Source organism: Vombatus ursinus, unplaced genomic scaffold (genome assembly GCF_900497805.2).
Source record: "Vombatus ursinus unplaced genomic scaffold, bare-nosed wombat genome assembly UNPS02014945.1, whole genome shotgun sequence".
NCBI lineage: Eukaryota > Metazoa > Chordata > Mammalia > Diprotodontia > Vombatidae > Vombatus > Vombatus ursinus.
This window is the reverse complement of record NW_020954723.1, coordinates 5,042,068-5,060,484: the sequence shown is the minus strand read 5'-3', so window position 1 is coordinate 5,060,484 and position 18,417 is coordinate 5,042,068. Positions and strand designations below refer to the sequence as shown.

The following is an 18,417-nucleotide window of genomic DNA, read 5'->3' as shown; positions in this document are numbered from 1 at the left end:
TTTCCTGGTTTAAAAAAAAGAGGAGGAAGCTACACTAAATCAGAGGTGGGAGTGTTGGCCCAAACCTGAGTAACTGAAAATATTTTTAAAATAAATAAAAATGCAACAGAACACAGAAATGTTAATATGTTATTTTGTAAGGCAACATGCAGCCAGCCCCCAGGGATCCTTAGGTACAATTTGGTGACCAATATTTCTATTTGAGTTTGTAACCACTGCTCTAGATGACTCTGAGGTCCCTTCCTGATCTAATATGCAAATGGCAGATGGCCTATGTAAATGAATGGACATCAGGGAACACCTAGTATGACACACATGAAAGCCAATGACACTAGGATTCCAGAGAAAGGAAAGATCCAAATGTTAAAGGTTGTAGGTATTTATGAACAGAATACATACTTTGGTTTCTCAACTTCCTTTTTATTGTCAATGACAGCTCCAGCAGATGTCTCCTTTTCAGAGTCAGTAGCTGAATAAGACTCACTGTCACTAGACTGCTCATATTTTTTCTTTGTTTTCTTGTGGTGTTGATGTTTTTTCTTTTTCTTCTTTTCCTTCTTCTTTTTTCTACTTGCTTGTTTAAACCTTTTGCGTGTATCACTGCCATCTGAAAGCTCCGGTCTCAAAGGGCTCCTGCTCAGAAAAGTAAATCTTATAATTCTTCTCAAAGAACAGTTAAGGTAAATATTAAGAAAAACTAAACAATCACAGATTGAAAGGGGAACGAAAGACAGGACAAGAAATAGTGCTTTCATAAATGAAACAGAGAACTTTAAATTTGATAGTCTTATAGGATCTTTCCCAAGAGACTCTCAGCTAAGTTTATAAGATCTTACAGTTTGAGAAAAAAATAAAGCAAGAGGTTTTAATCAAATGATATGTCCAATTTTGGGCAGACTGTGTTTAGTATTTTTAGGTGTACACATCATTAATATGTACCTTTAAACAAAAAGCATCTAGAAGTTAATTTATCAAATTGAAAAACAGGGTATTCTAAAAAAGCAACATTTTAAGAAGTACATATTTAGTCCTACCTATTCCCACTAAGATGGCTTTACAGGCAAAAAACTGGGCCTAAGTCTTGTCCATGATTTTCAAAAGGTTAAAGTACAGCATTATAAATAATTTTTTCTCAAATTCAGTAGCACAGCTGCATTACTATTCCACAATTAACAAAGGCTAGTAGCACTATATACTCAGGCCCAGGGCTTAACAAGGTATACTACTCAAGGAGCTGGGTTTCTGAGGGATTTACAAACCCATGTCTTCAGGATCGCTCCATAGAGTCATTTCCATAATCTTCAAGAATGGACTTTTAAAAATGGACACACACCTATCAGAATGGCTAACATGACAAAACAGGAAAATGATAAATGTTGGAGATGTGGGAAAATTGAAACATTAATGCATTGTTGATGGAGTTGTGAACTGATCCAACCATTCTGGAGGACAATTTGGAACTATGCCCAAAGGGCTATAAAACTGTGCATATACCCTTTGATCTAGCAATACCACTACTAGGTCTGTGTCCCAAAGAGATCATAAAAATGGTAAAGGACCCACATGTACAAAAATATTTATAGCAGCTCTTTTTGTGGTTGCAAAGAATTGGAAATTGAAGGGATGCTCATCAATTGGGGAATGGCTGAACAAGTTGTGGTATATGAATGTAAGGCAATACTACTGTTCCATAACAAATGATGATCAGGCAGATTTCAGAAAAATCTGGAAAGACTTACATGAACTGATGCTGAGTGAAGTGAGCAGAACCAGGAGAACATTGTACATAGTAACGGCAACATTGTTCGATGACTGACCTTGACAGCCTTAGCTCTTCTCAGCAATGCAATGATCTAAGTCAATTCCAAATGACTCATGATGGAAAATGCTATCCACATCAGAGAAAGAACTATGGAGTCTGAATGCAGATTGAAGCATACTACTTTCTCTTTTTTTTTTTTTGTTTTTTCTTTCTTATGGCTTTCCCCTTTTGTTCTGATTTTTCTTTCACAACATGACTAATATGGATATAAGTTTAATATGATTGTACATGTACAGCCTATATCAAATTGCATGCCATCTTGAGGAGGGAGTGACGGGAGGTGGGAAAATTTAGAACTCAAAATCTTATAAAAGTGAATGTTGAAAAAAAAAAGTGAATGCTGAAAACTAAAAATTAATTAATTAAAAAAACTGGACACAAATTACATATTGGTTTAAAAAAAAAAACTACCTTTTTTCAGAATTTCACATAAGCCAGGAGTAGAATGTAAAAGGCATAAGTCAATTTTTATGAAAAAAGAGAACAAAGTACAATTAAGGACCTATCTCCGTAGTTCCTCCCACTAATTCTTCTTTACAACAGAACATGCTTAATGTGAATGCATATGTACAGCCTATATTAGACTGCATGACATCTTGGGGTGGGAGGAGGGGATGGAATGAGAGAAGATGTGGAACTCAAAATTTTATGGAAGAAAATGTTCAAAACTAAAAATAAATTAATGAATAAAAAAAATTTTTTAAAAGAAAGAGGAGAAAAAAAGAAGCTATTTTAACTGTAAGATTTGAGAGATTATTAAGGAGGTCAGTAATGTTGCTTTAAAGAAAGTGAAAAGAACAATATCTACATTGTCTATAACAATGTAAATAAAGTCAACATGGCCGGGCAACAAAACTCTGTTCAATTACAACATTTAATTTAGTAGTGCCACACTATCTGTTAAGGAATCTCTCCCTCCTTTATGTTGATAAATTGATATATTTTTCTGGGGAATGAACCTTGTAAGGAAGGAAGGATGCTTGGAGATTTGTTTGGAAATGTCTGTTGTATCAAAATAAATGTTAACAATAAATATTAAAACAAATAAAGCTGCTTAAGAATCATGATACTAACATTCCCTCCTGGTCTAATTACAAAAGCACTACCTGTGATTTCATTGCAAAATGGAAGGAGGGGGAGGAGAAGGGAGAAGGAAAGGAAAAAAGGAAATGTCAGACAGTGAGATAAGGAAAAATATAGTTCAGAAAAGATCAGTGTGGTGTTTATTAAAATTTTCAAGGAGTTTCATTTAAGCTAAGATGCAGAAGTTCCTTCTTATACTAGTTAGAGTGGCAAATAACACAACACACAAGGGAAAGTTCATTAAGAAAAATGTCAAAGAAAATGCTACCTTGTAAGCAGTTCCTTCTCAGAAGTAAAGGCTGCAATCTCTACAGTATTTTGCTGCAGGGTTGGTATGCTTCCAGTACAAAAGCTTGGGTTGCTCAACCAGTCTAAATCTGAAAAAAAGATCAATAAAATTAGCTCAATATGTTCTCGAAAGCAGGAAATTCACCCAATCAGCCAATGACCTAACTCACTGCCAATGTCAGCAAACCATTCTAAATAGTCAAGGATAGCAAAAAGAGTTAAGAAAAATTTTTATTTGGCAGAGGACGGATTTTTAGCACACTTAAATATTTAAGACTATAAATTCCTTTATCTTATCCAGCTACATTGTAAGTCAACATCAATTCAATTCAGCAAACATTTATTAAATGCTTATTATATGTGAAGCACTATTCTAGGTGTTAAGGATAGACAAAACCCAAATAATTTCTGTCCTTAAGGAGTTTATAGTCTACTAGGAGTACAAGGTATTTTGAGGAGAGGAAAGCACTAATAACTGCGGGGTTCAGGGAAGGCTTATGGGAAGTGGCACCTAAATCCAGCCTGAAGAAAGAGGTTCTTGAAAGACAGAAATGAGGATCAAGTGTTTTGTATATAGTATGTGTTTAATAAATGTTTTTTTTAATTCATTCATTCATTGAAGGCACAGGTGAATTGGATTTAAGTAAGATAGGGCTGTGCAAAGTCACCACTCACCTTTTCCTCCACAGCCATCTGGATCTAGTGGCAAGATATAGATCAGGATGACTGGAGATGGCCCTGGATGCAGTGGGAGACCTTGGCTTTTTTAAGCTAAGGTCTTTAATAGATGTTGTTGTTGTTTGCCCTTCGTCCTTGAAGAGGACAATGACATCCATTAACTCTCTATGAGAACGAAGGACAAACAACCTCTGTGAGTAGAAAGAGGAGATGCCCCACTGGGGACCCAACTGGAATTGGCCAGGTGGTCAATACAGCTCTGTTCTTTCCCTCTGTCCACATAGGGTATCATACCCTTACCTGCAGGTGCTCTGCTCAAAAGAATATAAATTTTGATCACTGAAACCTTTTTTTTTCCTCCTCAAAGACCATGCCTTAAACACAAATCACTCAGGCTCTCGTTAACTGACCAACAATAGGTCCCAGGCCAAGCCCTACTTGTCATTATTTGGGTCCTGACTGGCTCAGAATAAACATAAACAGCAATTGTTTCAATTTTGGCCAGAAACCTCAAGTGTCTTCCCCTCTCAGATTGATTTTTTTTTTAAATAGGTAAGAAGTCATTCTCTGCCTTGGTCAAACAGATCTGCTAAAGATCTTAGCTTAAAAAAGCCAAAGTCTCCCACTGCATCCAGGGCCATCTCCAGTCACCCTGATCTATATCTTGTAACTGGACCTAGATGGCTCTGGAGGAAAAAGTTAGTCTGGTGACTTTGCACAGCCCTCTCTCACTTAAATCCAATTCACTTGCACATCACGGCATCAACTCCCTGATATCATGGTCCTCTTCAAGGCACTAAAGTGATTTTCCTAAAGCACAGGTCCAATCATATCACTAAACTCCAGTGGCTTGGCATTCAAAGCCCTTCGTAACCTACGCTCCTACCTTTCCAGTCTTCTTCCCACCTTACTCTTCAACATGTATTTTTCAATCCAGTGACACTGGCCTTCTGGCTATTCCTCAAACAAGATCCTCCATCTTTCAACTCAGGGCATTTTCCTCTAGCTGTTCCCCCATCCCTAGAACACTCTCCCTCCTCAACTCTGCCTTCTGATTTCCCTGGCTTCCTTTAAGTCTCATCTCATCTTTTACAGAAAGACGATCCCAGCCCCTCTTAATTCCAGTGCCTTTTCTCTGTAAAAATTTCCTATTTATCCTGTATATACCTGTATATATTTGTCTGTTGTCTCCCTCATTTGATTGTGAATTCCTTGAGGGCAGACTGTCTTTTGCCTCTTTTTGATTCCCCAGCATTCAGTACAGTACCTGGCACATAGTTTGTGCTTAATAAATGTCTATTGATTGACTGTTTGATTCCAGTGAAAGGAACTCACAATTTTAGGAGACAGAAAGCAGAGATAGTGGGGGAGAAGCACCAGGAAATAGTCTGACAAGGAGGATGGGAAACTCTCAAAAATATAATTCTGAAAATACAGAAATTATTCCAGTGAGTAAGAAAAGCGGTGAGAGTGCTATCTAAAGGACCAACGGGGTTCCACAGGGAACTCACTAGCCAACTGGGACTTTTAGAAAGCATGTGATGAAAAACAAAGAAAGGAAAGATAACAAAGAAGTCATATAAGAGTGGAATAGGCCTGTAAATATAGTGCAATGAGTGAGAAAATCCAGAAAGAACCAAGGCTGGCAAATAATTACTAATGCCAACAGAAATTTTAAAAATCTCTTTGGGGAAAGAAGAAAATCAAACAAGGACAGGATACTTACCTAAGATATATGGTACAGGAATAATAGATGAGAATGAGAAGACAGAAGTACTTAACTTTTAGTTTGCTTGTTTTGTCTGCCAAGGACAATGATCTTTTAACTAAAAAGGAACAGAAATGGTTAACAGGGAGTTGAGATTAAGGTAAGGGAGAAGATGGTAAGAGAACTAGCTGCCCTGAATAAGTTTCAAGTAAATAGAGCTAGATTGTATTGCAGCGCACTGAAAGAATTGACATATGTGCCTGGCGAACCAGGTTGTGATCTTTGATCAATGAGGAATGGGGGAGGTATCATAAGACTGGGGGCGGGCAAATGTTTCCCCAATTTCCAAAACATATTAGAAGGTATAGTCTGTAAACCAGGCCCCCAACAAGCTGGATTTCTTGAAGGCAGCTAAGGAGCAAAGTAAATAGAATGCTGACTTTGGAGTCATAAGACCAGAATTCTATTTGACCTCTCACAGCCTCAGTTTTCTCACCTATAAAATGAAGATAATAAGAGAACCTATCAAACAGGGCTGTTGTGAAAACTGAGTGTAATAATACGTAAATCATTTTGCAAACTTTAAAGCACTATATAAATGCTAGCTATTATTATTATTATTGTTATTCTATTCCTGGCAAAATCCTAGAATATATTATTAAAGGAACAGTTTATGAGTATTTAGAAAGGGAAATGGTAATCACTAAGAGTTAGAATAGGGCACCTACATGGGCAGTGGATAGAGTGCTGGGCCTCGAGTCAGAAGACCTGAATTCAAATCCAGTCTCAGAAATTTACTAGCTTTGTAACCCTGGGCAAGTCACTTAACCCTGTTAGGAAATGGCAAACCACTCCAGTATTTCTGCCAAGAAAACCCCAAACAAGGTCACAAAGAGTTGGACATGACTGAAACAAATGAAGAACAACAACAGAATTAGAATGGCTTCATCTATAATAGGTTTTGCCAAACTAACCACATTTTCTTTGCTTACAAGATTACTAAATTGGCAGATCCAGGAGAATATAGTCAACATCTGCATTCAAGTGAGACATCTAACAAAGTCTTTGATGCTCCCCTCTCTACAAGACAGAGAAAGTAGGCTATACAAATAATTGGTAGTTTTCAGGAACGCTTCAAAGATTGGTTCTGAAGAGCAGCCATGAATGGTTAGGTGTCAGACTGGAGGAAGTCCTTGGTAGTTAGTGCATCCCAAGAGTCTGGATCTTGACACACTATTTTATATATTAGTAGACTGGATGAAAGCATAGATGGTATGCTTGTCAATTTTCAGATGACATGAAGCTAGGAAGGATAGTTAACTCACTGGATGACAGAATAAAAAACAATCTCAACAGTCTAGAATGATGGGCCAAATCCAATAAGATAAAGTTGAATAGGACTATCACAGGTCTAGGGATACACGCAAAACTCTATATTTACGCTGAAAAAAATCAACTTCACAAGTACATGATGAGGGAGGCAGGACTAGACAGCAGTTCCTATGGAAAGGAAGTGAGAGATTTAATGAACTACAAGTTCAAAATGGACCAATGATGTGACTCAGCAGCAACAACAACAAATCTAATGCTACTCAAGACTGCATTAAGAGAAGCATGGTGTCTGGAACAAAGGAACTAATAGTTTTATCGTACCTCACCCAGGTCAGACCACATCGAGAACACTGTAATTAGCTCTAGGCATCAAATGTTAAGAAGGCCATGGAAAAGCTGGAGTGTGTCCAGAGGACAGGATGAGGACAGGGAGGACATGAAATACCATACCATACGTAGGTGAATGGAAAGCACTAGCGATGTTTAGCCTTCAGAAAAGGTTTAGAAGGGATATGGAAGTTATCAAACTTCTTCTTGTTGGCCCCAAAGAACAGTAAAAAGTCTACTGTCAATTTGGGTTTAGCATTGCACTATTTGACATTATCAATGACTTGGAACATAGGTAAAGATGGCATGATTATTAAATATGCAGATGGCACAAGCAGAGGGAAAACTAACAAACTAAATTACAGGATCCAAAAAGATCTTGACAAGTTAAAGTCACTGGGCTGAATCTAAGCTGATTCATTAGTGATAAATGCAAAGTCTTACACTTGGGTTAAAAAAAAATCAATTTTATAAGGACAAGATAGAGAAGGCAAAGTCATCCAGTAGATGATCTGAAAAAAATACAAGGATTTTCATGTACTACAAGCTCAACACAAGTCAACAGTGTGAATTGGTAATGAAAACACTCATAGATCCTAGGCTAAATGAAGGCATAGTGTCTACAGCCAAGGAGATGACAGTCCTGCTATACTCTGCCCTGGTCAGAATGCATCTAGAGTTTTATGTTCAGTTCTCATCACTGCATGTGTGGAAGGATAATGGTGAGCTGGAGCACAGCCAGAAGGCAATAAAAATGGTAAAGGATCCAGAGATTATGACATATGAGGCTGGCTGAATGATTCTTGATAGAGGCCAGATGTCAATCAGAGCTATCCTCAAGTAGAATGGGCTATTTCAGGATGTAGTGGGCTTCCCTTACTTGGGCATCTTCAAGCAAGGGCTAGGTGACCACTTGATAAGTATGTTTAATTAAATTCAAGAAGCATTTATCAAAGTAAGCCTTACATACCAGATTCTGGACTAGGAGCTGGGCAAACAAAGACAAAAACAAAAGTCTCTGACCTCAAATAGCTTACATTCTTACCATAGAGAGAATTCATATTCATGAACAGATAGGATTAGATGATTTCTGAAGTTATATCTAAGTCCTAGATTTTAGGGCCAGGGTTTCCCATTGCATTCTGAACATTCCTGATGAATATCTGGCCACTAGACACAGATGGCTCTGGAGGAGAAAGTAAGGCTGGGGACCTTGCCCAGCTCTTCCTCACTCAAATCAAAGTTAATTGCAAGACATGTCATCATCTCCCTGATATCATAGTCCTCTTTGAAAATGGAGGACAAACACATCAACAACAACAGATTTTACAATGGAAGTATCACTCCCTTGGTTTTTGAACACTGTACTTTCATACTATCCTTACAGAGATGATTGTTTTTAATCAAAGTTCAGGCTTTTACACTGATATCTTGATGAATTTGGCCCACCGTTTCAACCTGTTAAGAAGAATCCTATTTGGATTTCTGTCATTTAACATAATAGCTATAATTTCGAATTCACAAATTTGGTAGACATGTCTCTGGTGTCTTCATTGAAGTCACTGACAAAAATGTTGAACAGGACAGAGATGACAACAGGGCCCTAGGACATGCCACTAGACACAATACTCAAGATCAACACTCTGTCAGGTAGGACTTGAGCTGGGCCTTGAAAGAAGAGTAGGTTTTATGTAATCAAATAGGACATGGGGGGGGGGAGGTGGGACACAGTCCAGCCCAAAGTAAAGATCTTAACAAAGGCATGGAAATACCCATGGCATGACAGAGAAAATTAATAACTCACTTTGGCTGGAGTGTACAGACAAGCATTATAATGTTACAGGTGAGGGAGATGCTAATTATCAACTGGGGAAGTCAGAGAAGACAATGTGAAAAAGGTAGTATCTGAGTTGAACCTTGAAGAATGGGTAAGATTTTCATAAATGGAAATGAGTATTTCTGGCCAGTGAGAGGGAAGAAATGACATGGGCAAAGGTTTGGAAATATTTTGGGGTAGGTGAATAACCAGAATCATTCAAATGAATGATTCATATTGAGAAGCAGTAAGGGGCTAAGGCTGGAAATGCAGATTGAGCTAGATTGTAAAGGGTCTTGAAGGTCAAACTATAGTCTTTCTCCTACTGGTAATCAGAAACCATTCAGGGGTAACATGATAACTTCAGCATTTTAGGAAGATTAATTTGGTTATAAAATACACACAGACCCACAAAAGAATGTCTGAGTTGTAATTAAAAGTTCTACATTTTTCTTAATTCAAAATAAAAAGAAACAAGTGCTAAAGTAGTTACAGAAATAGGTTCATAGGGTGAAAATGTTTAAATCCTGCCTTGTCCTTAGTACAAATACACCACCAGTCATGCTCTGCAGGTGCATGAGGCCTAACCAAATTCTGGCAGCAGGGTAGCAATCATTTTAATAAGTTCTGCCTCTTCAGTTCCCAGAGCTTCTCACAACATCATGAAATCCCACTGTTACTTTTTTCTCTTTTCTTTTAATCATTCAAAAGCTTTTCTTTAATTTAGTTAACCTGTATCTACAAAGCTGCTTTTTTCTTAGTATAAGGCACATGGGCACAACATAATTGTTGGACATTAAGGATATTCAAATTGGTGCCCCCTGTTAACAGAACCAAACAATGTACATACAGCGCATGGGCCTTTGGTCCAAAGAGGAAAGAGGTCCAAATGAACAAAGTTCACAATGCTATAGTGGTCTAACAGTTAATGAAGGTCTATTGTGTGCAGGATTAGAAAAAAAAAGATACACCCCCCCAGTCTCAAGGACTTTGTAATCTAATGGGTGCATTTAAAATCTTTCAGATTCTTATAATCTAGCCAAGGGCTCAGATTCTTAAAATCTGGCCCACTTACATTTAGCAATACGAATGCTTAGATTCCTTAAAAGTCTGCCCAATATGACGGATGTTCTAATAAACTTTGTCTTTGGCTGAAAAAAATAAAATAAAATAAAATTACTGAGGCACAAATGCCAAACAAAATTTTTCAACAGAATTTCTTGTAGTCTTTCTAAGTCATTCCCAGGCCCAATGCTTCTCCCTTTTTTTTCCCCCTGAAGTAGACTCCAGTCCCTGAATTTAACACCTGGGGAGATAAATTTGAAAATAGATCCTTTTGCTCAATACCTACTTATTCTCTACCAGGGGTCACCGTCATTTTCCCAAAACGACTTCCTCAGTCACTCACTAGAGCAAATGAGGAAAAAGGATCAAGAGGCAACAAAACCATACACATAGACCTGAAAAGCCTATTTTTATGAAAATGTCCCTAATAATGGAGATAAAGAGGATAAAATTAAGAAAACGACACAGTTAAAACAAGATAGTCTAATTCTTTTCCAGAGTTTTTCAGAAGGAACAAGCAAGCTTTAAGGATGCAATTAAGGATTTGCCATATGGGACCATGACAGAAACAGTTTGTGAAAAAGTTAGACTAGGGTAATTGGAGCTAGAACTCTTGGATTTTCAAGCTAACTCATCAATGACTTGCTCTGTGCCCTTCAATAAAGTGAAATAACCTCCTGGTGCTTCAGAGTCACTTTAAAAGTGGTTGTATTTTTCATTGTTATACTCTCTTATCTTTCCAAACTAGTATTGAAACAGATATTTAACGCAATTTGAAGCATACTCTTTTTACTTTACTTTTCTTGGTTTTGTATGTTTTTCCTTTTGCATGGTTAATATGAAAATATGCTTTACATGATTTCACATGCATAATTAATATTGTCTGCCTGTTCAAGGGGTGGGGGAGGGGTAAGAGGGAGACAATTTGGAATTCAAAATTTTTAAACATGAATGTTAAAAAATTATAGAAAATATTTTACAAATAAAAATATAGGGGCAGTTAGGTGGCACAGTGGATAGAGCTCCAGTCCTGGAGTCAGGAGGACCTGAGTTCAAATCCAGCCTCAGATACTTGACACTTACCAGCTGTGTGACCCTGGGCAAGTCATTCAACTCCACTGCCTAGCCAAAAATAAATACACACACACACACACACATATTTGTTTTTAAAGGCAAAAAAAAGTGAAGATTTAAGATCCTAAAATGTCAGAGCTGAAAAGAACCCTTAAAGACCATCTCCAGTACATTCCAGTTCACTTTTATAACCTAGAGGTGAAGGGAAATGACTTACCTCAAGTCATACTGCTATTAATGACAAAGCCCAAACTGACTCCCAGGAACCACAGTAACACTCAAAAATGCCTTGAGATCTTCAAATCCAAGACATTATACAAGTGTAACATGTTATTTATTCACTCATTCAATAATCATTTATTAAGTGCTTACTATATATTAAACAAAGACCAAAAAAAGTCCCTATTTTTAAGAAGCTTACATTTTACTGGGGGGGAGGGGAAGGGAAGGCATACAACATTGCACACAGCTAAATATAAAATACATACAAAAAATATATAAAGTAACATCTGGAGAGTTGGGGAGGGGGACAAGAGCAAATGTGTGTGGGGGGAAGGGAGTAAGTATGTAGCAGGAGGCATCATGTGAGCTGAGCTTTGAATGACTTAGAGTCCGAAAAGATGGAGGTGAGGAAGAAGTTATTTTCCAAGTATTAGGAAGCTTGACAAAGGCATGGGGGAGAGGGAGAGGGAGAGGGAGAGAGGAAGAGACAAAGAGGGGGAGGAGATAGGGGGAGAAGGAGGGGGGGAGAGGGAGAAAGGCAGAGGGACAGGGGGTGAAGAGAGGGAGAGAGGGGGAGACAAGGGGGGGAGGGGGGGGGGAGAAGGGGGGGAGGGGAAGAGAGATCGCAAGCAGGCCAATTTGCCCAGAAGACAGAATTCATGATAGAAAGAAATAACCCTGAAAAGGTCAGCTGGAACCAGACTGTGAAAGGTTTAAAATGTCAAACAGAGGAGTTTGTATTTTACTCTAGAGGCAAGAGAAAGCCACTGAAGCTTCTTGAATGGGTGTTCATCATGGTCAGGTCTGCATTTTATGACTATCAATTTGGCAGTTACAAGAAAGATACATTGGAGAGGGAAGATGCTGGAGGTCAGGAGAGAAACTAAGAGCCGGGTGCAGTAGGGCAGGTGGGGACTAGTGAGAACCTAAACTAAGGTGGTGGCCACTAGTGGAAGGATGTGGGAAAATACCAAGGAAATAGATTCAAAAAGATCTGGCAATTGATTAGACATGAGGGTTGAAGGACTGGGAAGAGTTGAGAATAACTCATATTTAGAACCTGGGTGATTGGAAGGATGGTGGTTCCCTCAATAAAGAAAGGGAAATTATAAAGGAGAGAAGTTTTAGGAGTAAAGATAATGAATTCTGTTTTGTACATACGGAGTTTGAGATGCCTACAGTACTTACAGTTACAGGCATCTAATAGATGATGCAAGACCGGAGGTCAGTTGAGAGATTACAGTCAACTGCATAAAAATAATAGCAGAATAGCAGAACCCATGGGACAGTCTTACTGAATTTGTTTTTTATTCCTAACCTTACTGTTAATTTAATCTTTTATGATCAGTTCTAATTGAAGTCTGGAAGAGGTCATTTGAAATTCACGGATGTCTCACTGAAATCAAATGACAAAATCCTCTTTTGTATTTATATCCTCACATCATTTTCAAGTGTACAACTGAAATAAAATACCTATTTAGATAGTTGTGCAAATACTGAGCAGGATGTTACATATTATCAAAAGGTCCACTGGGCTACCTGATGCCTAAATAAGGGCTTAAAAGGAGGAATCTGATTGGCTGGCAAAGAGTCTGACCCTGTAGGTAAAATGAATGGGCAGGTTGAAACTTGCTAGGCAATTAACACTCTTTCATATTATTTTACCACACACATTCAGGGAATGAAACAGGGTAGAAACAACAGGTAGGAAACCACTTCTGGCCTTCTGCCTAAAAAAGAACAACAGGTATCTAGAAGAACTAAAGACTAAGGTATGCCTCTGACTTTGTATTTCTAATGTAATTTTACAGGAACTAATACAGTGACTCATTACCTGAATATTTTAACTCTGAAATACTTTTGTCAAGTCTTTATTATGTAACTACACTCTCCCACAATGATGAATGTGCTTTAATTCAATTACAATGTGGACATATGGAAGAATTACCACTAACAGTTTAAACTTTAAAGGCAAATCTTGAACTAAGCTTTGCCAAAAAAAAAAAAAAAAATCGAAGAATTTTTGCACTCATACACTATTGTTGTTAAAGAATATTAGTGAGGATTTTTTTTATTTATTTGTTGGCTGATAGTTAAGCCATATCTGAAGATAAAAAATTTTCAGAACTAGTTGTATAGACAAACAAATATTAAGGGATGAAGATGGTATGTAATTTACTACAGAATAAGGAAAGCTCTCCTAGATCCCCAACTCTTGACAAAAGATCACAGGGCAGATAACTATGCTTACAAATAATCTAAATATGTGCAGAGGAGATTAAAATTCAAGAAAAATCAATAATGATAACAAATCACACTATATAGTATCTTACAGTTTATAAAAAGTTTTCCTCACAACCCCAGGAAGTATATTGTACAATGTGTAGTACTTGCATTTGACAGAAATGAAATCTAAGGTTAAGAAAACTCAAGTGACTTGTCCAAGGTCACACAAGTGACAAAGAAGAAACTGAAACTCTGATCTCCTGACTCAAAGCCCAGGTTTTTCCTGCCACATTACATTGCCTATGAATTACAAAATATAAAAATGGGAAGTCAACATTGTGGAGAGGTAACCGATGATCTTATCAAATTTTGTACCAAAGCTGTCATCTGAAAAAAGCCAACAAAAATGCAACCACCTTAAAATCTGAATAGCTCACATTTACATAGCACTTTATAGTAATAAAACATTTTATATACTTTGTCTCATGTTTCTCAAACTGATCAGTGAGGCAGTGTTGAGGTTTAGATTGGGGACAGCAGTTCAGGTGTGAAAGAATTCACTTAGACCTCTGTAGCCATTGGTGATGAGTTCAGGGTGGACCCCAAGAATGTTGGGGTGCTACCTGAAATGATGAGGAATAGATGTGCAGGTCCTAGTGTCCTGAAAGAATGCACTTGGACAGTCTCCAAGTTAAAGAAAGGCATTTAATGGGGTGATGCATCCAAGCCAGCCTGCTCCCTCTAAGGCAGAGCCCCAATGGGCTCTACTCCACGTGGGAGGCAGAGCATAGGCCACAGGCCCTGCTCCCCTAAAGAAGCAGAGCGGCTCCTGCTTCCCGTAGGAGGCAAAGGCAGTTAGCTGGGTCAAAGGTATGGTTTAAATGCAATTTTATGAAATGGGGAAAGGGGACAAGAGAATGGGGGGAGCAAGCACGGCTCCAAAATGCCTAGGATATCAGGTAGTCCAGAGGTGATAAGCAAAGAGAACAGGAAAGGGGAGGGGAAGAGTTATTCTGGAATTGAGGGTGCTTTGTGAGAGCGCACGAGAAGTCCACGGTAGGGGCTTCAATGCACAGTCTTCTTTGATCACTTTTCTGGCTGGTGACATCCTGCATCTTATCTCCTATCACTCGTCCTGCTTGCTCCATCTGCCTCAAGCACTCCTTTCTACCTCATCAGCAGGCCAGATATTTTATATTCCATTTCCACCCCAATTTTAGGTGTGGAGAAACTAAGGCTTAGAGAAGTTAATAGACTCGCCCAAGGCCACAGAGCTATTGAGCTGTGTGACCCTGGCAAATCACTTAACCCCAATTGCTTCCAAAAAAAAAATTAATGTTAAAATTTGTCTTTGTATGTAATTGGGAAGATTAAAATACTATTTTAAAAAATACCTATGGTAGGCCAAGGGGAAAAAAAAAGAAAAGTGTTCAGAACACAGTACAAAGGGACAGAACACATAAAGGAGCATGGATCATGTCAAGCCAAAGGGTAACAATGATGTAGGAGACAATACACCGAACTGGAAATAATGAAAACTAGTTTTGGCTTTGCTCTGTGATCTTGGGAAAGTCATTTTATCCTTAGTTTCCTTGCATGTAAGATAACAACACTGGACTAGATGGTTTTAAGTATCCTCACAGTTCAACAAATATTTATCAATTAACTTATCTGCAAGTTGGAAAGATACAAAGATTAAATATTTGTCCTATCTACCTCACAAGAGTTGTTAGCTTAGAATGAGATAAAGTGAAGCACTTTGTAGAGAATAAACCTCCAAATATGAACTATTTATTATTATTATTGTTACTAAAAGGGGAAACATGGTTTGGCTGTGGATATCCAGCTGGCCTCAAGTTGGGAAGGTCTGGGTTCAAACACCATCCCTAACACATACTGGTTGCATGACCTTGGCCAAGTCATAACCTTCAAGCTCTCAGTCAACTTTCTAAGGCTTTAAGCCATAGAACAGTTGAGGATCAACACAGGAGTTTCCTATCGGGAACCAAAAGCTCCCAATGTCAAAGAAATCACAGGTAAGGACAAAAAGAAGAAAAAAAAACTAAGACATGGTCCCTAACATCGAAGAATTTTCAATTTAATGGATAGTGCAGCACAAACACAAATAAGCATAATTCAATACAAGTGAGATAAATGCACAAGAGATATTTAATTCTATATTTTTCTATATAAAAATGAAGCGGAAAGTACATTGGCCTTGTGTCAGCTCTGGGTTCAGATCACAATTGTACCACTTATTAGCTTTGTACTTTGGATAAATCACTTAATCTGAGTCTTAATCTTTTCATTTGTAAAATGGGGATAATACTTGTACAACCTACTTGAAAGGGCTGTTATGAGGGAAGTACTCTGTTAGAGCACTATAGAAATGTGAATTATTAATAATAATAATTAGAAATATAAATACAAATCTATTTTTAACCATTACTGAGATCTAAACTCTTACCATCATCATTTATTCTTAATGGAAATATAAACATACACTGAGGATTTAATCCTTTCTTCCGATTTTGGCTTTTCAAATCCCAACTTTCTTACCACTTTTGCTTCATTCTACCTTCTCTTTCCTATTACTTCCATCTTTCCCCCAATTCTATCCAGAACTTCATCTGCCAGGCAAATCTAGAAAATCCTGTTTTTTTGTTTTTTTTTTTGTTTGTTTTTTTTACAAAGGAAAGCTAATGTACATCAACTGAACATAGTAATGTGATCAGTACAGGGGCACAGAAGTTTAAATACACATACACAGGTTAAGTATAATGAAATGCAGAAAGCAATGAGGGCAAAAGAGCTATCTAAGCAAACTGCTCTAGGAAAGTAAGTCTAAGCTGGAGAGAGTACTGTCATTTGGGGAAAGGGTTCTCAAAGAAAATTGTGGTCCCCGGGAGTTCCAGAGACCCTTTCAGAGGGTCTACAAGGTCAAAATTACTTTTAAAATAATACCAAGTGGTTATCTATTAAAATAGTACTCCCTTTTCCAACTATGTATCTGTGGGAGGGCAGATTTTCTTCATATGCTTCAACTAAAACAATATATATGGCAACAGATTAAATGCAGATGTAGATGAGAATCCAATGGTCTATTATGACAGACATTAAAAAGATTTGTAAAAATATGTAAAACAATGGCACTCTTCCCACTAATTTTTTTTGTTTTAGAAAATGCAAATCTTTTGGGCCACCCTATATATTTTTCATTAAAAAATGTTATACTAACATGTAATTGTTGTAATTTTAAATGAATTAAATATTTTTAAAAATGTATCAGTTTTCACTTCTAATATAATTAATATCAATCACTCTAACTCACATAAATAAAAGTTCCTTGGGTTGTCAATAATTTTTAAGAGCCTAAGGGAGTAATTGTTTTTTAAGAGTGTAAGGGGAGAGGCAAATGGTGGCACAGTGGATAGAGCTCTGGCCTTGGAGCCAGGAGGACCTGAGTTCAAAACCAACCTCAGACGCTTGACATTACTAGCTGTGTGACCTTGGGCAAGTCACTTAACCCCTACTGCCTCACATAAAAAAAGGCAAAAAAAAAAAAAAGAGTGTAAGGGTAGAAGAGGATCCTGAGACTAAAAAGTTTGAGAACCACTGATTTGGGGAAATTTTGCTTTGTCTTTTACCAAGACAATCAACAAGCATATTCAGCACCCACTATGTGCCAGCTTCTGTGCTAGGTACTGAGAACACAACGAGAGGCAAACGACAGCCGCTGTCCTCCAGGCGCTCAGTCTAATTGTGATTTTAACATTAAAAGCTAAAAAGGGGGCAGCTAAGTGGCACAGCAGATAGAGCACCGGGCCTGGATTCAGGAGGACCTGAGTTCAAATTCGACCTCACAGTAGGCAAAAACAACGAAGGCCCCGTCGCCCCAAGTTTGGAGCATCCACCGTCCACACGCCGACCTCCCCCAATTCTTCCATGGTCCACTCCCACTCATCGCCCCTCCTAGGGACACGGTACCCCTGCCCTCCAACCAAACCCACGCACAACCCAGGGGGAACCTCGACGCTTTTCCCAGAAGGCTTTGCTCCGCCGCGGGGTATGTCGGGAGAGTAGCGCTAGAAGAGGCACCCCGAGGCCTGGCGCCCCGGGCAGGGCGATTGGTGACGCCCTCCACCCGACCCAAGCCCTCGGCCCGCTTGCGCCCTTACCCCTTCTGGAGCTGCCACCAGCGGAGGACTCAGGGGCAGCATTAACGCCCGCGAAAGCCGGGAATAAGGCCATGGTTGCAGGCTCCGCAACACGCACGGAAAGGAAACGCCAGGTGTCGAGCAGTGAGCATGCGTCCGCCCGGGGCGCGGGGCATTGTGGGAGTTGTAGTCCTCGGGCCCTGTGTCTAAGCGAGGGGGTGTTTGTGGGGGGGTAGTACGTCATAGAATTCAAGCGTCTAGGGACCTCCGGGCCACCCGATCCGATCTCATTTTACAGTCTCTTCAAACTGAGGCCCAAAGATCACACAAGGCAAGTCAGTGGGCACACTTTAAGTGCCCATTGTGTATGCGTCAGGCATCCTGCTAATTTTCGTGTCCAGCTCCTGGTGACCCTCTTTGGCCAGGAAGCAGCCATACTGGAGTGGTTTGCCATTTCCTTCTCCAGCTCATTGTGCAGATGAAGAAACTGAAGCAAGCAGGGATAAGTGACTTGCCCAGGGTCACACAGCCAGGCAGTGCCTGAGGCTAGATTAGAACTCAGGAAGATGAGCCTTCCTGACTCCAGGCCTTGCACTCTATCCTCAGTACCACCTAGCTG

General features: G+C 38.9%; 1 protein-coding gene across 1 annotated transcript in view; it reads right to left on the bottom strand.

The window, feature by feature from the left end:
• NRDE2 (NRDE-2, necessary for RNA interference, domain containing) overlaps positions 1–17,942 on the bottom strand; it is a 65,082-nt gene extending 47,140 nt beyond the window's left edge. Inside the window, exons 1-3 of the mRNA XM_027844961.1 lie at positions 17,820–17,942; positions 3,174–3,282; positions 400–633 (exon numbers count right to left, since the gene is read on the bottom strand). Coding sequence (XP_027700762.1) covers positions 400–633; positions 3,174–3,282; positions 17,820–17,892 — 416 coding nt within the window. The 5' untranslated portion in view covers positions 17,893–17,942. The remainder of the gene's footprint in view (positions 1–399; positions 634–3,173; positions 3,283–17,819) is intronic.
• Positions 17,943–18,417: the final 475 nt, after the last annotated feature.